Here is a 27,302-nt window from a genome sequence, read left to right as displayed (position 1 = left end):
CATCTTAAACCAATATCCCATCTTCCACAGGATAGAACTAAAGCAGGATACAATGACAGGTTGACAAAGTATTTAGCCAAATGACCAATAAATAAAATGCTGCGTGATTTATAGGGGTGTGCCCGCATGTGTGGAGAAGTTGAGAGATAGCTATAGGCTAATCTAAAGAGTATAATGCAAAACTATAGAATAAACCAGCAGCTCAACAATCAGATCAAACAACATCCCTTTATTAGGTCCAACATAATATTACACAGATAGGGACTCAATAAAAGAACAGTTGCATTTTTTCGAAATAAAGGTAATATTTTAACATCTTTGTATTTCTGGATGGCTGTGTACAATCAAGTAGTATTGATAAAACATTTGGATGGATAATCTGTAGGAAGAAAGATGAGAACGTTATTTTCAAAAATAATTTTACCAGATCAATATACAATACACTTTAATACCCTACAAAAATCAACATGTGTGAAGGTAGATTTACAATTTTAGACACGTTTAGTGTAAATACCAGACAACGTAACTAAATAAAGAGTTCCATGGTAACAACAATGGAGAACATTACAAAAGTCACAGGCAAGAGGCATTAGCATTACATATCTAAGTACTTGTACATAGACTTGTGTCTGTGATGGAGGCCATGTCAAACTTCTTTGGCTAGGTTCACATTGTGTTAAACAGCAGCCCGTTCAACACATACGTGAACGGGCTGCTGACGCAAGTGCCGACATTCTCCATCGCGCTAGCGCAGATAGAGCATCTGCTAGCTCTATCTGCGCTAGTAGTGACGGACCCAGAAACGCTGCAGCCCACGTCCCAGGGTCCGTCACTCAATGACGGCACATCGCTAACGCATGCCCATAGTGGGCGTGCGCTAGCGATGCGTCCGATATAGTAGTTAATGGCGGCGTTAAGGGACTGCGTTACACCGCGGTGTAACATAGTCCGTCTAACGGACGCCATTAACGCTATGCGAACCCAGCCTTACACGCTCTGAGAAATTTGATTGTAAGAACTGCCATGCAAACAGCAGATAAAAAGCCAGAAACCAGTAAACTGAAATTATAAATCAATATACCATGAATGTCTAAGGAGGCTTATGGTATATTCATATATGATGGAACCTGAAATGTTCTCCTACTTTGTATGCATACCAACTAATACTCCAGTTTATTTTGGGAGGGGGGGGGGGGTTAATATCCACTACTTGGATTTCACAGCCACCTCAGTTGAACCAAAAAGCAGAATCCAAGAAATTTCAACCAAATCTTGCGCGACTTTAGCCTTAAAGGAACAACTAGACGTAAATTTGGGGGCGAGACTGCGCCTAAATCCATGCGTTACAAGTGGATTTGCCGTAATTTAAAGGGCAGTTAACTTTTGCAGATGCTGCAAATTTAAAATGTGTCCCACAAGTCAATATCTGTGTCAATTGTATTACTGTAATATTTTGTTTGCTTTTTTATTAGTAAAATCTAATTGGAAAATCCACAGCGCATCTGTTCCTCATGAAAATACCCTACAATTTCATAGGCGAGATCTCCTCTAAAGGCTGGCTTTCTCAGGAGTATCGTAATGATAGGCATAGGGGTCTTTGGCGGCTGTCATAGCAACCCATCAGCGCCCAGTGATCACATCAAAGGTTGCTTAGAATGATACGCGCCACTGCATGTTAAAGTCACATGATGGCTGTTTAAATAGACCATCATCTGCCTGGGAAAGATGTGGTCTGGGAGTGTGAGTTCGCATCAACATCAAAGTGCCAGCATCTGATGTACCAGTATGTCATGTCAGTATGGGGTTAAACGGATTCTACCCCACAGAAATACTCCATTATTCAGAATATCTATATTAAATGAACACAATTGTTTCCTAAAGCCTCACAATAGTGTAAAAAAAAAAAACATACCAAATAAAACTTAACGTTGAGCTGCATCCGATAAGTGATGTATTCACAGACCATGCCCCTTGGCTCCACATATAGAACACCTTGGTTTAGTATATAAAGTTCGCCATTTTTATTTCTCAAACTAAGAGTTGAAAAAAAATTGGCTAATGGGAAAAAGCAGCTTCGGTGATCATTTTCATGCAAGGCTGGGTGTGTAAAAACTTACTTTTTCATGGTTTATCTAAGCCCAGCTCTTCTGGGGTAGAAATACCAAGCTCATCTAAAGTTGGTCTGAGTTCCTGAATTACATAGGGATAGATTTCCTTGTGAGGTCCAGCTTTATCCTGGGAAAACGAAAAAAAAAATTTAGGCCAGTCACAATGCCATCATTACCCATTGTTTAGAGAAGAAGCTGAGATAATAGCTAAATATAGTATTGAGATTCAATGAAGCCAAAGTTACCATGTCTCAGATTTTCACCTCATATGCAACAATAGTGAATAAGTTTTCTGTAAAGCGTTCCTTTAAACATCAAAGAAGATTCACCTCCGCACTGCTGCAGTTAGATGACACCAATGTGCACGATACCTTAAGGCTATGTTCACACCTTGCGTCGGGTCCCTGCGGGTTCTCCCGCAGCGGATTTGATAAATCTGCAGGGCAAAACAACTGCGGTTCTCCCTGCAGATTTATCGCGGTTTGTTCCGCGATTTCCGCCTATACTATTGATGCTGCATATGCAGCAATATGCAGCATCAATAGTAATGTTAAAAATAATAAAAATTGGTTATACTCACCCTCTGATGTCCGGATCTCCTGGGCGCTGCACCGGGCGGTCCGGTTCCAAAGATGCTGTGGGAGAAGGACCCTTCGTGACGTCACGGTCATGTGACCGCGACGTCACCGCAGGTCCTGGTCGCACAGCAACTCTGACCGGACGGCCGCGTGCAGCGCCCAGGAGCTCCGGACATCAGAGGGTGAGTATAATCAGATTTTTTATTTTTTAACCCCAAATATGGTTCCCAGGGCCTGGAGGAGAGTCTCCTCTCCTCCACCCCGGGTACCACCCGCACATTATCCGCTTACTTCCCGCAACGTGGGCACAGCCCCATGCGGGAAGTAAGCGGTTCAATGTATTCCTATGGGTGCAGAATCGCAGCGATTCTGCACAAAGAAGTGACATGCTGTGGGTTGTAAACCGCTGCGTTCCCGCGCGGTTTTTCCCGCAGCATGTGCACAGCGGTTTGCGGTTTCCATAGGGTTTACATGTTACTGTAAACGCTATGGAAACTGCTGCGGACCCGCAGCATCAAAATCGCGGCGGTTCCGCGGTAAAAACCGCTAAGTGTGAATATAGCCTAAACCACACTTATAGGTGCTATGGCTGACAATCTCCTTTATATTACCGACGGGGTGCTGCATCCAACAAGTGCATACAAAGTCCATAGAAGAGAAAACAAGAAAAAATTGGAGTGCACTTACCCAGGTAAAATGGTCACCACTTTATTAGGACTTTATACAAAAAGCAGGGAAGGGGGTGGACAAAAGTCAGACGATGGCCGTTTCGTGCGGCACGGCACTTCAACGGGTCCTAGAGCTGAATGATCACTGGGAGGATTTTGTAGACAAAATAAGCCACCGCCTCCTTCTGCGCAGGGAAGCCAGGTGGATTCTTCGTACAGACGCAGCGGGACCGCTCGGTCTGAATGAAAAGCTCGACATGTCAGTTTTTCTATAATCACCTAATTTCTTTGCAGGTAATGTCTAAATTCCGTTACAGGTCTTTTTCACAGAGATTGTTTTTAATTGTGTTCGTTGTTTTTATTGCACTGTTGTTCATGTTTCTATTAATGGTGCTTACTCCCACCTATGTGCTGCATGAGGGGAGGAGCTTGTGGCTTATTTCGTCTACAAAATCCTCCCAGTGATCATTCAGCTCTAGGACCCGTTGAAGTGCCGTGCCGCACGAAACGGCAGTCGTCTGACTTTTGTCCACCCCCTTCCCTGCTTTTTGTATAAAGTCCTAATAAAGTGGTGACCATTTTACCTGGGTAAGTGCGCTCCAATTTTTTCTTGTTTTTTCTTTTATGTTCCGTTAAACAGGCTTTTCATTGGAAAAAAAAAAACAAAAAAAAACCTACTTACCGTCACTGCATCTCATTTCGGCACCTGCAGGTCTTCCGGCCGAGCAATCACGTGTCCCTGCTCATTAAAGTAATGAATATTCACTCCACGCCTATGAGCAAGGGATTCGTGATCACTTAGCTGGAACAAGATGCAGAGAGGGTGAGCAGGGAAGGTAAGTAGGATGTGTGCTGGAAGCCGGCAGCTGCAACTGTGCACGCTATAAGGCCTTTTTCACACGTCAGTGTCTCCAGTACGTGTACTGACAGTTTTCTCACGTACCGGAGACATTGACACACGTAGACCCATTCAAATGAATGGGTCTATGCACATGTCTCCGTGTTTTCACGGACCGTGTGTCCCTGTGCAAAACACGGAGACTTCTCTGGCATATTCATCACTGTAATGAGCGGTACCATGTGACCGCTCACACAGGACCTGCTGCCAGCGCTGAGAGGAGACATCGCGGGAGCTGGGTGAGTATTTCTCTGCAAGCGGGCAGGCGCACAGGGGATGGGAGGCGGGAGGTGACCCCAAACTTTATTTTTAACACAAACAAAAAAAACTTGATTTTTCATCTCTTCTCTCCTGCAGGGGACAAGAGATGAATGCCGCCTTCAGCACCACACGCAGTGGGGACAGCGCTTACTGTAGCGCTGTCTCTCCTGCGGGCGGTACGTGCATACGGAGGACAGTGCACACGGACACACAGACACGGATAACTCCAGTACCGGAATTATCTGGACATGTGAAACCAGCCTAAGAGAAATGAATACTGACTGCCAGCGCAGTGAATATTCATTTCTCTTTAGCAGCGGGCACAGTTACAGCTGCCGGCACTTGCCTCTGACCTGCTGCTCTGCCGCTACCCCTCCCTCGCCATCTTTGAGACAATGACTCATGTATAAGCTGAGGGGTGCCTTTTCAGCACAAAAAAAAGAATGTGCTGAAAGGCTCGGGATATAGATCTAAAAATCAGAAAAAAATAGGCAGCACTGATCCAAGCCACTGTTTTTCATATTGATGTTTGGAGTGCTGCTTTTTTTTTTTTATTTAGTGATTTCCTACTTTGGAGGTTTGGACATTACGCTTACAGATTTTATTGCACCTGTTTTTTTTTGCAGTGCTGCCAAATTTATAATATAATATAAATATAATATATATATATATATACAAGAAAAAATAGTGAACTTTATCATATACTCCCCTTACCAGTCCGATCTTGACAAACAAGTTGTCGAATCCGCACCTCACTGGCTGCGGCAGACTTGTCTATTCAGACAGAGCATGAAGTATCAAGAACCAACGGAACATGAGCGGCTGGGAATCGGTGACTTAGGTATAACTTCATTTACACCACTTTGCGCACCAATTTTAGGAAGCAAAACAGCTCTCTTAACCAACATGAGTAAGGAAAATAAAGTCTTAAATTTTGAAGACGTTTCCCTTACTTTAAATGTTTTTCTGATTACGGTACATTACCCCAAAAAGGGCTCATTCACAAAAATTAACGTAGGGAAATACATAAAAAAAAAAATTATATATATATATATATATATATATATATATATATATATATATATATATATATATATATATATATATATATATATATATATATTTTGCACCAATCAGTTCAAGCCTTGTATCGCACAACTTTGGGATATGATATTCTACTCACCTTCACTGCTTCCAAGATACGGACTGTACTTGCAAAGTCATTCAACCGCCTGCAAGCACGTAAAGCAGCATCAAGGATTTTTGGTTCTGGAACTAAATCATAACCGACAAGAGTGTTCACCCCTAGTCGGAAAGGGAAAAAAACAAAACATGGTCTTGAGCAGCAATGTTAGGACTGTGGTAGCAAAGTGTTTGGTAATTCCCATATATATGCCTAGCTTGTATAACCACATTAATAAGCCAATACTCCTTCACTCAAAGTAATCCAAGTATTATACACAAACACCACCAACACTCCAGTGCTGAAAATGTGACCTGACCCAGTCCATCAGCACACCCCACTGCGTTTATATCAGACAGCTGAGAGTATTCGAAGACGCAGGCAAGCACTGTACACAAGCTTGAAGGGACAGGGATCAGTGGATCTGAGGCAGAAGAACTAAACAGGAGGTCCTCTACTTTACCCAGTACCAGGTTACATTGTTATGGGTAGTCCAATGGTGATAAGCTTATATCTCCTTAGAAGTCTAACAAATTAGGAGAACTTCTGTATACACTGGAGTCAGTTAGTGAAAAACTATTAGGTACCCATTATGTCCTGACATAGCAACTTCATAAAGCAGTTATGGGGCAAATTTAAAGGGGATCTGTCACCTCTGGGACATATATGACCTATTAATATGGGCATATCAGAAAATGTTACACTAGTCCTACCCGTCAGCCTCATATTAATGGTCGTGTTGCTGAGAAATGTTATATTTTCTCTTTGTTAATGATTCCGCTCCTCACAAGATCTCCTTCTCTACTCCCCTCTTATCTCCTCTTCCCACAATCGCATACAAGATTTCTCTTGCGCCTCACCCCTACTCTGGAACCCTCGACCACAACATCAGACTCTCGCCTACCATCGAAACCTTCAAAAAGAACCTAAAGACCTACCTCTTCCGGCAAGCTTACAACCTGCAGTAATCATCGATCAACCTAACCACTGCACGACCAGATCTACCCTCACCTACTGTATTCTCACCCATCCCTTGTAGATTGTGAGCCCTCGCGGGCAGGGTCCTCTCTCCTCCTGTACCAGTCGTGACTTGTATTGTTTAAGATTATTGTACTTGCTTTTTGGAATAAATGGCGCTATAATAATAAATGATACTATATTACCCCCCGGAAGAAATTAAGTGACAATGCTATGAAATGAGAAAAGATGATAGAGGGGTTTGTAATGTAGTACAACTGAGTTTAGACGTGTCACAATATTCCCAACCGGGACCTTAAGCACCTCGTCATCTGTGATCTACTTCCAGCACAAGGTTAAACTATTAGATTAAAATTATCTGAGCATATTTCTCAGTGTGCGAAACCTAAGCTATGGTGGGGTATGATCTTTTCCTCCTGTGCATTGTGGCATTCTTACGATTGCCCTCTTGTATGATGTTGCCCAAAAGTACACACTCCCGGTGAAAACTGATACACACTAAAGTCACGTTCAGTATTTGGTCAGTACTTTACGTCAGTATTTGTAAGCTTGTGTAGCTGGCTATATGTAGGATAGGTAGTGCTACATAGCAGATTCCAGTGATTTGGAATCCAGCGTATTTGGTCAGTATTTTACATCAGTAATTGGAAGCCAAAACCAGGAGTGGGTTTTTCTCCGATTGTTCCACTCCTGATTTTGGCTTACAAATTCTGATGTAAAATACTGACCAAATGCTGAACGTCTGAGTGTGGCCTCAGATTAAAAGAAAATTAACTCACTAGGTATTAAATTCTTTGATCGCACAAATCTCTGCAATGAAGAGGCAAAAAAAAAACCAAACATTTTATTCTGCTTTGGAGCTACCATTACATAGTGCGTTTCCAGTTCAACATTTTAATAAAAAAGGAAGTCCTCTGATCTCTGCCATAGTAAACTAGCTGTCGAAGTTGTTGTCATGAAGGTGACAGCACAGGCAGCTTTCCTGTCCAAATTATATTGTACACCTACAGTGCTGATCCTTTAAAAAGTGTTCTGCACTTTTAGAACAACCCCATCTTAAAAGGTAATCTGTCAGTACAATCAACCCTAGAGAATAAAATGATATCTGCGATCCAATGTCTTATTCCAGAGATATCCATGTTTTTCTTATATGTAGATGAGCTGTTCAGGACTATGGGCTGGACACTGATCTGCATTATAAATGATATGGGTAAAACCAGTGTGATGTGTAATGGACGATGTCTGCTCTCCTGATCTCACTACTGAGCGGTGTTCGATTATAAGGATTCAGTCAGACAGCTGTAAAGTATGAACGTCGATCACATTGCAATGCTCGAACTGACCAGTGGTTCTCCTGACCAGAGCGTGACAGCATGTATTTGCACAGCGATGCAATCTCGTCCTGGTTATACAGCCTTCTGACTGCGCCCTTACACACTTCTGCGGATTCCTCTCCGCTTCAGCTCAGGCAGGCAGTGCTGTAATATTGTTACAATGGAGCTGTGATCTGCAGCAACTGCGTTTGTAAGAAGACAAAGTTCAGTTCTACTGTACTGTGCTAGTTACACTGGTAACGGCTCCTTTCATTCAAAATCTCTTTAGGCAGATTTCTTTCTGGCTCATAGATCTGAAAAGCTCATTTGTGTATAAGAAAACCATTGGTTGGAGAATGTTCGAAGTATTACCGTAAATATCTCACAGCTCTAATAAGTAACGCTCAATAGTGTTTTGAGGTGATCTGGACCTTATGGTACACATACTGGGTTCAAAGACCGTTAGCGAGTAGAGCTATTAAGTCATTTAGGAAGCATGGTTAGATTAAGTAACAATCTTTGCCTCTTCCTCATGTTTCAGGTTATTTATAGTATACTAACAAGTAGACATCTTGAGCTAGATATATTTTATATTAATAACTTTCCTTGTTAAAAGGAACCTGTCAGGGCTCCGGTGGCCACATTACCACCATGAGTTGTGTCTGCTTATGTAAATACTCTGCTTAACAGTCCCTTTACTACATTGCATGAACAGATCTTTAGAAAAAGGTATTTCTAAAGTCTATTTAGAATATGTAAATGAGGCTTTTGACTAGTCGAGGGGGCGTTTGTGTCTCCAGACTAGTTGGCCCACTTGGCATGTTATCACTCCCCAGTGGGTGTGATAACGTACAAGCGCTGGCTTCATCACAAGCACTCTACTTATCTCACACATGCGTGAGGCTTCTTCCCTACTTATCAATCATCCTCAAGTCGGGTATACGCGTGCTGGCTTCAGAGAGGCGAACTGCGCATAATTGGAAGTCTCAGGGAGCCTTACTGAAATCGGGAAGCATACACCCGACTACAGATTATCAATGATGAAAGGGGAAGTCTAGCGCTTGCAAGTTATGTTATCACATCCATAGGGGCGTTCTGTTAAACCATTTCAAAAATAAAAAAAAAAAGTTAAAATAATTATTGTATTTTTCAGAATAAGACGCACTTTTGTTCCCCCAAATTTTGGGGAAAAGTGGGAGCTGCGTCTTCTAATCCGAATTTGTATGCTGTGCTGTAATAATAATAATAATCTTTATTTATATAGCGCCAACATATTCCGCAGCGCTTTACAGTTTAACAGTTTGAAACACAAAAGTCATAAGTAACAACGTTAACAATACAATAATTAAAGCAAAATAAGACGACCCTGCTCGTGAGAGCTTACAATCTACAATGAGGAGGGGGAGATGCAAAGTACAGGTGTGTATTTACAATGATGTATTTACAATCATGGTCCAGCCATCTTCAGGGGGTGGGGAATAGATGGGGATAGTGAATGGGCTACACACACACAAACATAACATAACTTTGATTAGTGAACGTGATAGGCCGCTCTGAACAAATGTGTTTTGAGCGAGCGCCTAAAACTATGCAAATTATGGATGGTCCTAATATCTTGGGGTAGAGCATTCCAGAGGATTGGCGCAGCACGGGAGAAGTCTTGGAGTCGGGAGGTACGGATTAGTGCAGAGGTTAATCGAAAGTCATTTGCAGAGCGCAGTGGTCTGTTAGGCTGATAGACAGAAATGAGGGAGGAGATGTAAGGGGGTGCCGCACTGTGGAGAGCTTTGTGGGTGAGAACAAGTACTTTGAGTACTGTAGAGGAGGGGGGCAGCTCTGGATTTGTGTCAGGGGGCTGGAGTGGGCTGCAGAGACAGCAGGAGGTCCTGTGCTCCCGCTCATTAGCCTCATGTAATATTCACTGCACCCGCTGTAAATCACCTCGGTGCTGAAGCTGCGCAATATTCCATGTGCCCGCATCCCCCCCCCCCCAATCATGAATATGCTCCCTGCTGGCACACACGCCGCCCCCCTCTCTATATGTCCTCCTGCCGGCACACATGTACCCCCTCCCCCCCCCCAGTCACTACATGCCCCCCCCCCAGTCACTACATGCCCCCCTGCAAGCACGCACATGATAAAATAATAAACACATAACTCACCTTCTGATGATTGCTCCGTGCTCCCAGTGGCTCTGCCTGTGTCTGTGCCGACATCCGATCATGTGATCGGCACAGGACAGTGATCTCCTCACTGTGTGCCCAGGTAACATGATCTGATGCCTGGGAAACAGGAAGCGCAACCGAGGAGCTGGGAGAACGGAGCCATCATCAGAAGGTGAGTTATGTGATTGTTATTTTATCATGTGCATGCCAGCAGGGGGGCATGTAGTGACTGGGGGGGGTGGGCATGTGTGTGCTTGCAGGGGGGCTTATAGTAACGGGGCGCCATATCCAGGATGAGAAGGGTGGGCAGTGTTTCGGGACCAGTGTGAGCCATGTGCCAGGATGGGGGGTTATATAAATACCAGGATGAGGGATATATATGATTTGTAAGATGGACACCGGCATTATAAAACAGACCCCCATTTAACAAAATTATTTTTTTCTCTTTTTCTTCACCAAATTTGGGGGTGCGTCTTACAAAGCAACAAATACGGTACTTAAAGGGAACCTGTCACCCCGTTTTTTCAGATTGAGAAAAATACTGTTAAATAGGGCCTGCGCTGTGCGTTACAATAGTGTATGTAGTGTACCCCCATTCCCCACCTATGCTGCGAAATACATTACCAAAGTCGCCGTTTTCGCCTGTCAACCAGGCTGGTCAGGTCAGGTGGGCATGGTGACATCGCTCTTTTCTTCCCCAGCTTTCCGTTGGTGGCGTAGTGGTGTGTGCATGTCCAAGTGCCGAATCCACTGCGCGCACGTGAAGAAACAGCGCGCGATCTGCGCTATTACCCGTCATCGGTGGGGGCGGCCATCTTCCTGGGGCCGCGCGTGCGCAGATTGAGTGCTCTGCTGCACGGGGCTTCAGGAAAATGGCCGCAGGATGCCACGCGTGCGCAGATGGAGATCGCGGCGGCCATTTTCCCAAAGCCGAGTTTGCATCTCGGCTTCAGGAAAATGGCCACCCCCACCGATGACAGGGGTAATAGCGCAGATCGCGCGCTGTTTCTTCACGTGCGCGCAGTGGATTCGGCACTTGGACATGCGCACACCACTACGCCACCAACTGAAAGCTGGGGAAGAAAAGAGTGATGTCACCACGCCCACTTGACCTGACCAGCCTGATTGACAGGCGAAAACGGCGACTTTGGTAATGTATTTCGCAGCATAGGTGGGGAATCCGGGAACACTACATACACTATTGTAACGCACAGCGCAGGCCCTATTTAACAGTATTTTTATCTCAATCTGAAAAAACGGGGTGACAGGTTCCCTTTAATCAACTCCAAAATGTTCTCTAGTATGCCTCAATACATCTAGCAAGCAGCCTCCATTTTGATTTCAGCAGATTATAGACGGCTTTACCAGACTCCCTTTAATGCCTTCATCCAACAATCCTCGTTGTGTAATGGTTAGCACAGCTAGGTCACATTAGAGCAAGGCTGAGCTTTCTCTGCATTCGCAGTCTACAATACAGCAGTTACATGAACAGTTCCAAAATGCAGTCATCTGACATGTATACTCTAGAGCAGTGGTCCCCAACTCCAGGCCTCGAGGGCTGCCAACAGTACAGGTTTTCAGGATTTCTTTAGTATTGCATCGGTGGTAATGTGATCATCTGCACAGGTGATGATTCCAACCCCTGTGCAATACTAAGGAAATCCTGAAAACCTGCACTGTTGGCGGCCCTCGAGGCCTGGAGTTGGGGAGCACTGCTCTAGTTAATACTTCCATTCCAAATCAAAATAATTTGAGCATATTAGAAGTCTGCATTTGCCTTTCCTCAGCGATTCTACCTGGAAATATAAGAAACATTGTCAACATTCTCCTTGTCAAGAGGGTGTTACAGTAAAAATGACACCTCTGATTGGACAGTGTCTAAGGGTACCGTCACACTATACCATTTCGATCGCAACGACGGTACGATTCGTGACGTTCCAGCGATATCGTTACGATATCGCTGTGTCTGACACGCAGCAGCGATCAGGGATCCTGCTGAGAATCGTACGTCGTAGCAGATCGTTTAGAACTTTCTTTCATCGCTGATCTCCCGCTGTCATCGCTAGATCGGTGTGTGTGACACCGATCTAGCGATGCGATCCAGCGATGCGTTCGCTTGTAACCAGGGTAAACATCGGGTAACTAAGTGCAGGGCCGCGCTTAGTAACCCGATGTTTACCCTGGTTACAAGCGTAAAACTAAAAAAAAACAAACAGCACATACTTACATTCTGGTGTCCGTCAGGTCCCTTGCCGTCTGCTTCTCGCACTGTGACTGCCGGCCGTAAAGTGAAAGCAGAGCACAGCGGCTGTGCTTTCACTTTCACTTTACGGCCGGCAGTCAGTGAGTGCGGAAGCAGACGTCAAGGGACCTGACGGACACCAGAATGTAAGTATGTGCTGTTTGTTTTTTTTAGTTTTACGCTTGTAACCAGGGTAAACATCGGGTTACTAAGCGCGGTCCTGCGCTTAGTTACCCGATGTTTACCCTGGTTACCCAGGGACCTCGGCATCGTTGGTCGCTGGAGAGCTGTCTGTGTGACAGCTCCCCAGCGAACACACTACGATTTACCTACGATCACGGCCAGGTCATATCGCTGGTCGTGATCGTAGGTAAATCGTATAGTGTGACGGTACCCTAACTGTAGGGACACAACCCATCAACAGGAAAAAGGGTGACAGCAAGTCGTCAGCTCATTCTTACTTTTCTAGAGTCATGGGCAGAATGGTGCAATGCACAACTCCAAGGTGCTTCAGCAGTAATTGTATGGCAAATGCAAGTATTTCTTTAAATGAGAAAAGACAGGTGTTCATTAAATGCAATACACTGAAAACAGTCATTACAATGTCCCGATATTCTCCTGATTACATCAGATGGAGCAGTCATTAGAGCAGTACCTTTTCGCAGTTCCCAGGCATCAATATCTGGCTTGTTAAAATAAGTCACCCAGCGAGCATCAAACTCTTCATCCGACTCATGTTTGGCATGAGAATAGCAACGAGCAGCAATTGCAACTGTAAGAAAAACAGGAGAGCTCAAGGGAAAGAAAATACTATTCAGCTCAATAGGCCAAAGACTGAAAGACTCAATGTCCATGGCAGATCATGAGACAATGCCCAAGTGAGGTATTCTGTGGTAGTACATTATTTCTTCAATGAATTACAGTGTTAAAGGCCCAATTATACAAGTCAGTCACAGGAGAAAGTGTTTGCAGGAATGCTCAATTGTTAGCCCTTCCAGACTGACAAATGAGCATTTGGGTTTGATGAAACAAAGCAAGTAGTCATGGTTATCGGCAGCACATCGCTTCCTGTAATGAGATCAGCAGTAGATAAAATTATCTATACACACACTAACGATTGTATTAAAGATACACGGGCAGCACGGTGGCGCAGTGGTTAGCACTGCAGCCTTGCAGCGCTGGAGTCCTGGGTTCAAACCCCACCAAGGGCGACATCTGCAAAGAGTTTGTATGTTCTCTCCGTGTTTGCGTGGGTTTCCTCCGGGTTCTCCGGTTTCCTCCCACATTCCAAAGACATACTGATAGGGAATTTAGATTGTGAGCCCGTCGGGGACAGCGATGATAATGTGTGCAAAAAACTGTAAAGCGCTGCGGAATATGTTAGCGCTATATAAAAATAAAGATTATTATTATTATTATTATTAAAGATCTGCGTGCATAGAATGTTTGTTGGCCAGTCTAACCATCCATAGTATAGCATATTGACAGTCATTTAAAGGCCATGATTGACTTGTGTAAATCTGAACAGAAAATCTGTGGAGAGAGAAGATTTCTGTTTAGGGTTTCATAGCCTATATATTAGATTTAAGAAGCCCCATCCACATGTACTTCATCACAGATTGGAGGGTATACAAATCCACTGGACATAAATGAGGCTTTAACCCCTTTCTGACCTCAGACAGGATAGTACGTCCGAGGTCAGAACCCCCGCTTTGAACAGCTGACATGTGCCCGCAATAGCAACTGGTGGAATCGCGATCCACCCGCCGCTATTAACTAGTTAAATGCCGCTGTCAAACGCTAACAGCGGCATTTAACCGGCACTTCCGGCCATCGGGCTGGAAATGAGCACATTGCCAAATCCCCCCCCCCCCCCCCCCCCCGTCACATGATCGGGGGTCAGCGATGCATCTGCATAGTAACCATAGAGGTCCTTGAGACCTCTATGGTTGCTGATGCCGGTTTGCTATGAGCGCCACCCTGTGCAGGAATTCAGCTACATAGGAGCGATCTGATGATCTCTCCCATGTAGCTGAGCCGATCGAGTGGTGCCAGCTTCTAGCCTCCCATGGAGGCTATTGAAGCATGGCAAAAGTTTAAAAAAAAAAAAAAGTGGGAAAAAAAATATATAAAAGTTTAAAATCACCCCCCTTCGCCCCATTCAAAATAAAATTTAAAAAAATTTCAAAACTACACATATTTAGTATCGCAGCGTTCAGAACCGCCCGATCAATTAAAAAAAAAAAAAAGGATTAACCTGATTGCCAAATAGCGTAGCGAGAAAAAAAAAATTAAAACGCCAGAAACTTTTTTTTGGTCGCAGCAACATTGCAATAAAATGCAGTAACGGGAGATCAAAAGAACGTATCTGCACCAAAATGGTATCATTAAAAACATCAGCCATCAACCGACCCCAGATCACGAAAAATGGAGATGCTACGAGTATCGTAAAATGGTGAAATTTTTTTTTTAGCAAAGTTTGGCTTTTTTTTTCTTCACTACTTAGATAAAAAAGAACCTAGACATGTTTGGTGTCTATGAACTCGTACTGACCTGGAGAATCATTATGGCAGGTCAGTTTTAGCATTTAGTGAACCTAGCAAAAAATCCAAACAAAAAACAAGTGTGGGATTGCACTTTTTTTGCAATTTCACCGCACTTGGAATTTTTTTCCCGTTTTCCAGTACACGTCATGGTAAAACCAATGATGTCCTTCAAAAGTAAAACACGTCCCGCAAAAAATAAGCCCTCACATGGCCATATTGACGGAAAAATAAAAAAGTTAAGGCTCTGGGAAGGTGGGGGGCAAAAGCAGAAAATCCCAAGGTCATAAAGAATATCTTCAGAAAATATGACACCTCCATCCTAGCAGTCACCCTCATCTGCGCGCTCATAATCCAGAGGACATAATGTAAGTCCATGGTGTCCTCTGGCCAACATGCCTGTTGCTAGGCAGCCACCCAATAATCAGCTGATTGCAGGGGACTTGTGAGCTGCAACTGGCCCAGCTCTGTATACTGTCCCTCAATAGTAACGTGGCTCTCCATTATAATCCATGACCTATCTGTAGAGGTCATTTATATAAAACCCCTTGAATACTAAAAAGTTGAAGAAATGGAATTGGAGGCTTTCTAATGAATTATGACCCTTTCATAAACATAAGTCAGCAGATGGCAAAGTGATCCTCCTCTACACATCCATATCTTGCAGGGGTAATCATTTACCAGATCAGCTAAGGATCAGTGTTAATTCAATATTAAAGGGAACCTGTCACCCCGTTTTTTCAGATTGAGCTATAAATACTGTTAAATAGGGCCTGCGCTGTGCGTTACTATAGTGTATGTAGTGTACCCTGATTCCCCATGTATGCTGAGAAATACATTACCAAAGTCGCCGTTTTCGCCTGTCAATCAGGCTGGTCTGGTCAGGTGGGCGTGTTCACAGCGCTCTTTTCTTCTCCAGCTTTCCGTTGGTGGCGTAGTGGTGTGCGCATGTCCAAGGTCCGAATTCCCTGCGCCCACGTGAAGACACAGCGCGCGATCTGCGCTGTAATCCCTTGCATCGGTGGGGGCGGCCATCTTCCTGGGGCCGCGCGTGCGCAGATGGAGTGCTCTGCTGCACGGGGCTTCAGGAAAATGGCCGCGGGATGCCGCGCGTGCGCATTAGAGATCGCGGCGGCCATTTTCCCAAAGCCGAGTTTGCATCGGCTTTGGGAAAATGGCCGCCGCGATCTCTAATGCGCACGCGCGGCATCCCGCGGCCATTTTCCTGAAGCCCCGTGCAGCAGAGCACTCCATCTGCGCACGCGCGGCCCCAGGAAGATGGCCGCCCCCACCGATGCAAGGGATAACAGCGCAGATCGCGCGCTGTGTCTTCACGTGGGCGCAGGGAATTCGGACCTTGGACATGCGCACACCACTACGCCACCAACGGAAAGCTGGAGAAGAAAAGAGCGCTGTGAACACGCCCACCTGACCAGACCAGCCTGATTGACAGGCGAAAACGGCGACTTTGGTAATGTATTTCTCAGCATACATGGGGAATCAGGGTACACTACATACACTATAGTAACGCACAGCGCAGGCCCTATTTAACAGTACTTATAGCTCAATCTGAAAAAACGGGGTGACAGGTTCCCTTTAAGTTGTAAAGGAAGAGCAGATTGTGGGGAAGCATTTCCATGTGAGCAGCAGGCTTCCTGTCCTGTTGTCACCATGAAGGACACAACAGACAACTCATTGCCAGTACAACAGTGTGAACACAGCAAAGGATAATGGCTAGGTACGGGAAAATAAGAAGTGCACATGCATCGTCTATTGGAAATACAAGAAATTAATTGTGTAAACCTGGCTGCAAACTTCAGACAGTCACCAGCCAAGCCCTTGTTCAGTCAGCTATCCCCCTGCACCAAGTATGCCAGTCCTCAGAACAGGGGGAGTAACCCGTTGCCAGCAGAACCTGTGTGGCACACCATCTCCCTTTGGGTACCCGTCGTAACTCCTCACAAGTCTGTTTAAGTAATGAATTTAATTACCATGAAATTCTAGAGAAGCTTTTCTTCATTCCTGGTTTTCCCTCCAAGCAACTTATGAATACATTGACAGCTAGGCGTTATCAGTTGGGTGGCAGACATATGCTAACACCTAGAACGTTTATTTAGAAACTTGGAAAAGTAATAAACAGGAGACTGGCACAATGCAAAGTTCTAAGAAAAGGTGAATCAGAGTAGTTATAATATGGGGAATGCAAGTATCTACTGAAAGGCATGTCAGGAACGTGCCTATATTACAAACTATGCTTTGAGTAGCCCTCCAATTAACTTTTTTACCATAAACCTGTGTATGTCCTGTCAAGGTGCTAATATACTCTCATCTTTTGCGGTATCCAGTACAATGCCGGCACTCTTCCAAGTCACACAATTCAGACTGCATATCTGAATCACTCTGCGCGAGCCGAAGTCTCTTACAATTTAAAGGGAATTTGTCATCCGCTTTGGTCGATAAGGCGCCGGACCAAGACCAGCGTCGCCCATCGGATCAGACCGGACCACCCCGCAGATGAGTATAATAAGTTATTTTTCTTCTCTTACAGGTCAAGTTGGGGCAGATATACAGCATTATAGAATGCTGTATATCAGCCCTGAAAGGTGATGGCCATATCTCTTATTGGCCAAACCTGGTGACAGGTTCCCTTTAAGCCTGTGGAGCCTCGTTCTGCAGCTCTATAGGCTTACACTGCAAGAGTCTGAAGGGCGGTGATGTCACTCAGAAGAGGACCAGAGCAATGTTTGATAGCGAGGAAGACTGTGATAGCAGAAAGTATATTAATACACAATTAAGAACATACATAGGATTAGAGGGGGGAAAAGTTAATGGAGGGCTTACTAGGCACCAAGGAGATTTTAAGGAAAAAAAAATAAAATCTATATACTCACACCTCTCTGACCAGAACCACTCCTCCTCATCCCCTACTGGTCTTACTGAGGCGATGAAAGCTATATCTCCAAGCAATAACAAATACTCGTGAGATCACCAGAGCGCTCGGAAAACCCAAGCAACGAGTACACTCGCTCATCACTAATGGTGACGCAAGCATTTATTTCGAACATGACAAAGATACTAAATTAGGACACGAGCGTGCTCAGATAACACTATCTGAGCATGCTCGCTCATCACTAGAAGGAATGAAAAAGAAGCATTAAACCGGCTGCCGTGGTCACGTGACTCCCTCCGCCAGATGTTGATGCCATTCATAATTTGAAAAAGTTATGAAATGTTCTTTAAATGTCTGTCCTGTTCTCGGCTTTTAGTGGAGATGAATCTGTGCTGCACTTTATATGCACACGCTCAGTAGTGACCAGTGCTGTGGGGTTGGGGAGATTGAGGAGTCGGAGGTTTGGCTTACCAACTCCAGAGTCCTGATCAAAGTTGCCCATTAAAATAAAACAGGTTCGCGAAAACTGGATCACATACAGGTTTCAAGTCCGTATGGCATTTATTTTTTAACTGATCCATTGCCATTCTCAACATAGAAAACTGCATTTTCTTTTTTATTACTAAATTACTCATGTAAAAAAACAAAACAAAAAAGAGCCATACAGACTGCATATATATTGGATAAAAAAAAGATTTTTTTTTTCTGGATGAAAAATGGATGGCTTTACACACACACACACACACACACACCTGAACTAGATATGAGCCTGTAGACGTTGCTATACGGCTGAATAAGGACTAATTTGGGCCACAAGCCCCAACCTAATCGCAGACCTCATAACCCAGACATCTCTGCCCATGATTCCATTAGTTTGGGTCATAAGGGTATGTGTCCACGTTCAGGATTGCATCAGGATTTGGTCAGGATTTTATGCAGGTAAAATCCTGACCAAATCTGCACCTGAGGTCACTGGCAGGTCACCTGCACTGTCCTTCCATTGTTTCAGCAATGCAAGGACATGCTGCGTTCTTAAAAGATGTGCCGCATGTGCGTTTTCGCGGCTATGCCGCATGCGTCTTTTAATGCATAGTGGAAAAGGGATTTCATGAAATCCCCTCCACTATGCCGTAACATCTGGACGCTGCGTGTTTGACGCTGCGGCTCAACGCAGCGTCAAAACCGCAGCGTTCCCTGAACGTGGAAACATACCCCAAGACCTGCAGATGAAGTCTGGACAAGAATTTGCTCGTTATAATGGACTTTGTTTTCGTCACTACACATCTCAAATCAATAAGGAGATTTGTGAAATGCAAGAAATAAGCCTCAGCAGCAGATGTCCAGCGAGTGTCAGGCTCAAGGTTGAGCTGCATGTCATAACCTTGGCCCAAAGGAGAATATCAAAGCTGATCAAACCTTGTGCCACACTGCAGTAAACAGATATAAATTTTAAGTGCATTTTTCATAAAGTGTTCACAAGCAAAACTTCGGTGCGATGTGGAAACCCCATTGATCACTAAAACCAAAAAAGGGGTAGAAAAACATTTTGCAGGGGCTGCGCTCTGCCTTCAGTATCACAGAAGATCAGCACCGGCCACACACTTCTATCCCCGTGTTTTAGCAATCAGTGAGGCCTAAGGACCCAGAACACCACTGATCATAAGACTTGACGTAAGAAGTTATAAAGGTGAAATTCCAATTTTAATAAAAAATGACCCGAATGTAGAGTAGAATGTGCAGCGAATGCGTGGCCCAGGGCAGGATCCTCCAGGGGGCGCCATCAGGCCCCAGTGCTCACCAGTCAATGTGACCTTGCTTCCGGGATGTACAGCCCCATCAGCTGCTCTCCCCAGCTCACGTCTCACTGTGCATGGCTGCAATAAACTGCTGCACACAATGCAGGGGCTACAGGAAAGCCAGGGTGTGCAGGGCTGCAATAAACTGCTGCACACTGCAGGGGCTACAGGAAAGCCAGGGTGTGAGGGCTGCAATAAACTGCTGCACACAATGCAGGGGCTACAGGAAAGCCAGGGTGTGCAGGGCTGCAATAAACTGCTGCACACTGCAGGGGCTACAGGAAAGCCAGGGTGTGCAGGGCTGCAATAAACTGCTGCACACAATGCAGGGGCTACAGGAAAGCCAGGGTGTGAGGGCTGCAATAAACTGCTGCACACTGCAGGGGCTACAGGAAAGCCAGGGTGTGCAGGGCTGCAATAAACTGCTGCACACAATGCAGGGGCTACAGGAAAGCCAGGGTGTGCAGGGCTGCAATAAACTGCTGCACACTGCAGGGGCTACAGGAAAGCCAGGGTGTGCAGGGCTGCAATAAACTGCTGCACACTGCAGGGGCTACAGGAAAGCCAGGGTGTGCAGGCAGTGACTTACCGGCAGCTGCTCAGCATCACTGTATATCAGAGCAGTCCTAGACACACAGGGCAGTCAGTCCTATGCACACAGGGCAGTAAGTGCTAGACACAGAGAGGTCCTAGACACACAGGGCAGTCAGTCCTATGTACACAGGGCAGTCAGTCCTATGTACACAGGGCAGTCAGTCCTATGTACACAGGGCAGTCAGTCCTATGTACACAGGGCAGTAAGTGCTAGACACAGAGAGGTCCTAGACACACAGAGCAGTCAGTCCTATGTACACAGGGTAGTCAGTCCTATGTACACAGGGCAGTCAGTCCTATGTACACAGAGCAGTCAGTCCTATGTACACAGGGCAGTCAGTCCTATGTACACAGAGCAGTCAGTCCTATGTACACAGGGCAGTCAGTCCTATGTACACAGAGCAGTCAGTCCTATGTACACAGAGCAGTCAGTCCTATGTACACAGGGCAGTCAGTCCTATGTACACAGAGCAGTCAGTCCTATGTACACAGAGCAGTAGTCCTATGTACAGTGAACAGATCGGGGGTGACCTCATACGTCGCACATGACAGGCCAATGCGGAGAAGGCGCAGGCTCCGTCCACCATGCACTGCACAGAGCGGGCCTTTCCGGGTCACCACAAGGACACCCGCAGTGAGGAGCAGAGCGGCGCTCCAGGGCAGCCCACCGGCCACATAAGCACCCATTCCACGGCACACAGAGGCGGAGAGGCCCCGCTATGTCACACGTCAAGGGCACAATGGCGAGAGCTCACCTTGGGAGCAGGCCGGCTGGGGCTGCAGGCGGCAGCGAGGGAGACTGCGGAGGCCAGAAGTCACGCAGCGCCGGAGAGCAGCTCCCAACATGGCGGCAGCTGAAGCGGTGTGTGAGCACACGGGAGAAGTGGCGGCGGGTCCGGACCGGAAGAAAGAGGCACGCGCACAACACACGCTCCCGCTCAGGCAGAGGCCGGCACAGCGAGCACGGACGCACAAGGGTAAAAGAGGGCGTGTCCCGGGACGTCACAAACGATAGAGCTGCGCGGTGCTCGTACAACCAGCGACACCTGTCGATGAGTCCTCCATGAGGACACTTTACGTCAGAGCTCTGGTTGTAGAGAGACAGCAGCACAGGGGACGGGACCGCTGTGTGCGGGGTCACGTGGCTCCTTCTGTAGACTGCGGCAAGGGGGAGATTATCGGGAGGCCTTGTACCCCAAGCAGCTGGCTACAAGTAGGATAGGCAGAGGCTAGGAGTCCACTGAGGCTGCCACCTGGAAGACAGCATTCACATGGTCAGCATTTTACCTCTGGATGTGTAAAGGGTGGTTTCGCACTTGCTGCGTTTTTGTCTGCAGCGTTTTTTGCACACAAAAAACGCATGCGTTTTTTCCCCTATATTTAACATTGAAAACGCATGCGTTTTTTGTTGTACGCGTTTGGTCGCGTTTTGAAACGCATGCATTTTTTTGCTGCATGCGTTCTTTTTCAGAAATGCAACTTGTATTTTTGAGAGGCGTTTTTTTGACACATAAAAACGCATGCGTTTTCATGCGTTTTTTGTGTGCCAAAAAATACATTGGAGTCAATGGAAACGCATGCGTTTTTAAGCACATGCGTTTGCTTTAAAAACGCATGCGTTTTTATTTAAAAAAACAGAAAACACACTGATATGCCACCCCCCACCATAAGGGCCCCTTTCCACTAGTGAGAAAAAAACGGTCCGATTTACGGACCGAAAAAACTGATGTAACGTCTGCGAGTGCCATGCGAGTGTCATGCGATTTTTTTATCGCAACATCCGTATGACATCCGTATTGCTGTCCGATTTTTACGCACGGGTCTCCTTTGAAAAGCCGGTAATTCAGCGCAGAGTACAGTAAAATCACACTGACAGGTTAGATTAGAGTAGATATATACACATAGAATAGGTATATATACATATATATGTCAGGGAGACACCTATATATATATATTTATATTTAATGCAGCGTGAGAGAGCTTTAAAGCTGGTAATTCAATTACCGGCTTTTGCTTTCTCCTTCCTAAACCCAACATGATATGAGACCTGATTTACATACAGTAAACCATCTCATATCACCATTTTTTTGCATATTCCACACTACTAATGTCAGTAGTGTGTATATGCAAAATTTGGCCGTTCTAGCTATTATATTTAAGGGTTAAATGGCGGAAAAAATTGGCGTGGGCTCCCGCGCAATTTTCTCCGCCAGAGTAGTAAAGCCAGTGACTGAGGGCAGATATTAATAGCCTGGAGAGGGTCCATGGTTATTGCCCCCCCCCCCCCCTGGCTAAAAACACCTGCCCCCAGCCACCCCAGAAAAGGCACATCTGGAAGATGCGCCTATTCTGGCACTTGGCCACTCTCTTCCCATTCCCGTGTAGCGGTGGGATATGGGGTAATGAAGGGTTAATGCCACCTTGCTATTGTAAGGTGACATTAAGCCTAATTAATAATGGAGAGGCGTCAATTATGACACCTATCCATTATTAATCCAATACTAGTAAAGGGTTAAAAATTACACAAACACATTATTAAAAATTATTTTAATGAAATAAAAACAAAGGTTGTTGTAATATTTTATTTAACGCCCAATCCAATCACTGAAGACCCTCGATCTGTAAATAAAAAAACATAATAAACCAACAATATCCTTACCTTCCGAGGATCTGTAAAGTCCAACGATGTAAATCCTTCTGAAGGGGTTAAAACATTTTGCAGCCAGGAGTTCTGCTAATGCAACGCTACTCCTCGCTGCAAAACCCCAGGGAATGAATGTAAAGTAGGTCAATGACCTATATTTACCTTCATTTGCGGTGAGGCGCCCTCTGCTGGCTGTTCATAGATCGTGAGAGCTTTCCTTGAAAGCTCCCAGGCTTTCTAGGAAAGTTCCCACGATCTATGAACAGCCAGCAGAGGGCGCCTCACCCGCCTCCTAGCCACAGGTGTTTTAATTATAGTAGGTCTAATACCCCTCCACAGAGAGAGAGAATTGGAGTCCAAGAAGAGGTTTCACATGTACCCATTCAGATGGAGACGTTTATTCTCAGCGAGGTAGGTCAAGCGTAGGACCTCGTATAAGAGAGATGCCGTAAAGTGGCTACGAGGTACACATAAATATGGCCATTTTTATGCACTAAAAGCTCTCATTTTTCATATTTCTAGTGCAGTAATGCAGTTCAAATTTCGTGTTTTCAAGTTTGCATGTTTTGGCGCTGCAGTGTGCTGCCCTTTTTACTTGACTGTGATTTTACTGTACACCGCAATGAATTACCGGCTTTTCTCGCTAACACCGCTGCGTATTTCTTGCAAGTCACACTGCTGGTCCGTGTGTAATCCGTATTTTTGGGGCTTCCATAGACTTTCATTGACGTTTTATTTGCGCAATACGGTGACAAACGCAGCATGCTGCGATTTTCTACGGCCGTAGAAAGCCGTATAATACTGATCAGTTTAATACGGCAGATAGGAGCAGGGGCATAGAGAATAATTGTGCCGTATGTTTTACGAGTTTTACGGACGTAGTTTCTGCGCTCTTACGTCCGTAAAACTCGCAAGTGTGAAGCCGGCCTTAGGGTTTAGATTTCATTTACAGTTGGGAATAGGCTTGGGATTAGGGTTAGGGGTGTGTCAGGGTTAGAGGTGTGGTTAGGGTTACTGTTGGGATTAGGGTTAGGGGTGTGTTTGGATTAGGGTTTCAGTTATAATTGGGGGTTTCCACTGTTTAGGCACATCAGGGGCTCTCCAATCGCGACATGGCGTCCGATCTCAATTCCAGCCAATTCTGCATTGAAAAAGTAAAACAGTGCTTCTTCCCTTCCGAGCTCTCCCGTGCGCCCAAACAGGGGTTTACCAGAACATATGCAGTATCAGCGTACTCAGGACAAATAGGACAACAACTTTTGTGGTCCAATTTCTCCTGTTACCCTTGGGAAAATACAAAACTGGGGGCTAAAAAATAATTTTTGTGGGAAAAAAAAAGATTTTTTATTTTCACGGCTCTGCGTTATAAACTGTAGTGAAACACTTGGGGGTTCAAAGTTCTCACAACATGTCTAGATAAGTTCCCTGGGGGGTCTAGTTTCCAATATGGGGTCTGTTATGACCTGGTGGTCAGGACAATAATGGACCTGGTGGTTAAGAGCACACGGAATGACCTGATAGTTACTGATAATTAAGGACGAGCTCTGGGACGTGGGAACTCTGCTGACCGCAATCCCTAATCCTATCAAACACACTAGAAATAGCCGTGGATTGCGCCTAACGCTCCCTATGCAACTCGGCACAGCCTAAGGAACTAGCTAGCCCTGAAGATAGAAAAATAAAGCCTACCTTGCCTCAGAGAAATTCCCCAAAGGAAAAGGCAGCCCCCCACATATAATGACTGTGAGTAAAGATGAAAATACAAACACAGAGATGAAATAGATTTAGCAAAGTGAGGCCCGACTTACTGAACAGACCGAGGATAGGAAAGGTTACTTTGCGGTCAGCACAAAAACCTACAAAAAGACCACGCAGAGGGCGCAAAAAGACCCTCCGCACCGACTCACGGTGCGGAGGCGCTCCCTCTGCGTCCCAGAGCTTCCAGCAAGCAAGACAACAATAAAAATAGCAAGCTGGACAGAAAAAAATAGCAAACCAAAGAAATACAAACTGGAACTTAGCTTCTGCTGGGAAGACAGGTCACAAGAACGATCCAGGAGTGAACTAGACCAATACTGGAACATTGACAGGTGGCATGGAGCAAAGATCTAAGTGGAGTTAAATAGAGCAGCAGCTAACGAATTAATCTCGTCACCTGTGGAAGGAAACTCAGAAACACCCACCAGAGGAAGTCCATGGACAGAACCAGCCCAAGTACCATTCATGACCACAGGAGGGAGCCCGACAACAGAATTCACAACAGGGGTCACTTGTGGGGGGTTTCTACTGTTTAGGTACATTAGGGGCTCTGCAAACGCAATGTGACGCCTGCAGACCATTCCATCTAAGTCTGCATTCCAAATGGCACTCCTTCGCTTCCGAGCCCTCCCATGCGCCTAAACGGTGGTTCCCCCCACATATGGGGTATCAACGTACTCAGGACAAATTGGACAACAACTTTTGGGGTAGAATTTCTCCTCTTACCCCCGGGAAAATACATAACTGGGGGCTAAAAAATAATTTTGGGGGGAAAGTTTTTTTTTTTTTTTTTCACGGCTCTGCGTCACAAACTGTAGTGAAACACTTGAGGGTTCAAAGCTCTCACAACACATCTAGATAAGTTCCTTAGGGGGTCTACTTTCCAAAATGGTTTCACTTGTGGGGGTTTCTACTGTTTAGGTACATTAGGGGCTCTGCAAACGCAATGTGACACCTGCAGACCATTCCATCTAAGTCTGCATTCCAAATGGCGCTGCTTCCCTTCCGAGCCCTCCCATGCGCCCAAACAGTGGTTCCCCCCACATATGGGGTATCATCGCACTCAGGACAAATTGGGCAACAAATTTTGGGGTCCAATTTCTCCTGTTACCCTCGGGAAAATGCAAAACGGGGGGCTGAAAAAATAATTTTTGTGGGAAAAAATTTTTGTTTTATTTTTACGGCTCTGCATTATAAACTTCTGTGAAGCCCTTGGTGGGTCAAAGTGCTCAAATCACATCTAGATAAGTTCCTTAGGGGGTCTACTTTTCAAAATGGTGTCACTTGTGGGGGGTTTCAATGTCTAGGCACATCAGTGGCTCTTCAAACGCAACATGGCGTCCCATCTCAATTCCTGTCAATTTTGCATTGAAAAGTCAAACGGCGCTCCTTCCCTTCCGAGCTCTCCCATGCGCCCAAACAGTGGTTTACCCCCACATATGGGGTATCAGCGTACTCAGGACAAATTGTACAACAACTTTTGGGGTCCAATTTCTTCTCTTACCCTAGTGAAAATAAAAATTTGTGGGCGAAAATATAATTTTTGTGAAAAAATATGATTTTTTATTTTTACGATTCTGCATTATAAACTTCTGTGAAGCACTTGGTGGGTCAAAGTGCTCACCACACATCTAGATAAGTTCCTTAAAGGGTCTACTTTCCAAAATGGTGTCACTTGTGTTGGGGTTCAATGTTTAGGCACATCAGGGGCTCTCCAAACGCAACATGGTGTCCCATCTCGATTCCAGTCAATTTTGCATTGAAAAGTCAAATGGCGCTCCTTCGCTTCCGAGCTCTGTCATGTGCCCAAACAGTGGTTTACCCCCACACATGGGTTATCGGTGTACTCAGGACAAATTGTACAACAACTTTTGGGGTCCATTTTCTCCTGTTACCCTTGGTAAAATAAAACAAATTGTAGCTAAAATAAATTTTTGGTGTAAAAAAGTTAAATGTTCATTTTTATTTAAACATTCCAAAAATTCCTGTGAAGCACCAGAAGGGTTAATAAACTTCTTGCATATGGTTTTGAGCACCTTGAGGGGTGCAGTTTTTAGAATGGTGTCACACTTGGGTATTTTCTATCATATAGACCCCTCAAAATGACTTCAAATGAGATGTGGTCCCTAAAAAAATGGTGTAAAAACGAGAAATTGCTGGTCAACTTTTAACCCTTATAACTCCCTAACAAAAAAAATTTTGGTTCCAAAATTGTGCTGATGTAAAGTAAACATGTGGGAAATGTTAGTTATTAAGTATTTTGTGTGACATATCTCTGTGATTTAATTGCATAAAAATTCAAAGTTGGAAAATTGCGAAATTTTCATAATTTTCGCCAAATTTCCGTTTTTTTCACAAATAAACGCAGGTACTATCAAAGAATTTTTACCACTATCATGAAGTACAATATGTCATGAGAAAACAGTGTCAGAATCACTGGGATCCGTTGAAGCGTTCCAGAGTTATAACCTCATAAAGGGACAGTGGTCAGAATTGTAAAAATTGGCCCGGTCATTAACGTGCAAACCACCCTTGGGGGTACAGGGGTTAATCAGTCCAGAAAGCGACGTTTCCGTCCCAACAGGAACCTTTCTCAAGCAGCTGCTTGGCTGCTTGAGAAAGGTTCCTGTTGGGACCAAAACGTCGCTTTCTGGGCTGATTAAATAAGCTCTTTTTCACTACA

The 27,302-nt window shown here is 45.0% G+C and overlaps 1 protein-coding gene across 1 annotated transcript; it reads right to left on the bottom strand.

Moving 5' to 3' along the window:
* Positions 1–209: 209 nt before the first annotated feature.
* COX5A (cytochrome c oxidase subunit 5A) lies at positions 210–21,201 on the bottom strand. The gene is made up of 5 exons (XM_069765697.1): positions 20,973–21,201; positions 13,050–13,166; positions 5,697–5,818; positions 2,118–2,235; positions 210–379 (listed from the first exon to the last, which is right to left on the bottom strand). The coding sequence occupies exons 1-4, from the start codon at positions 21,061–21,063 to the stop codon at positions 2,122–2,124; spliced, it is 444 nt and encodes a 147-aa protein (XP_069621798.1). The 5' UTR covers positions 21,064–21,201; the 3' UTR covers positions 210–379; positions 2,118–2,121.
* Positions 21,202–27,302: the final 6,101 nt, after the last annotated feature.

Source organism: Ranitomeya imitator, chromosome 4, assembly GCF_032444005.1.
Source record: "Ranitomeya imitator isolate aRanImi1 chromosome 4, aRanImi1.pri, whole genome shotgun sequence".
NCBI classification, from domain to species: domain Eukaryota; kingdom Metazoa; phylum Chordata; class Amphibia; order Anura; family Dendrobatidae; genus Ranitomeya; species Ranitomeya imitator.
The sequence above is the reverse complement of the archived record's forward strand: the minus strand, read 5'-3'. Positions and strand labels throughout refer to the sequence as shown.

Bases quoted from the DNA above. Each gene is read 5' to 3' on its own strand.
- COX5A (XM_069765697.1), bottom strand. From the start codon at position 21,063: ATGTTGGGAGCTGCTCTCCGGCGCTGCGTGACTTCTGGCCTCCGCAGT. The intron at 5,819-13,049 runs GTACTGCTCTAA...CTTTCCGACTAG, and splicing joins TGCCTGGGAACTGCGAAAAG to GGGTGAACACTCTTGTCGGT. The intron at 2,236-5,696 runs GTGAGTAGAATA...TCGTTTTCCCAG, and splicing joins GTATCTTGGAAGCAGTGAAG to GATAAAGCTGGACCTCACAA.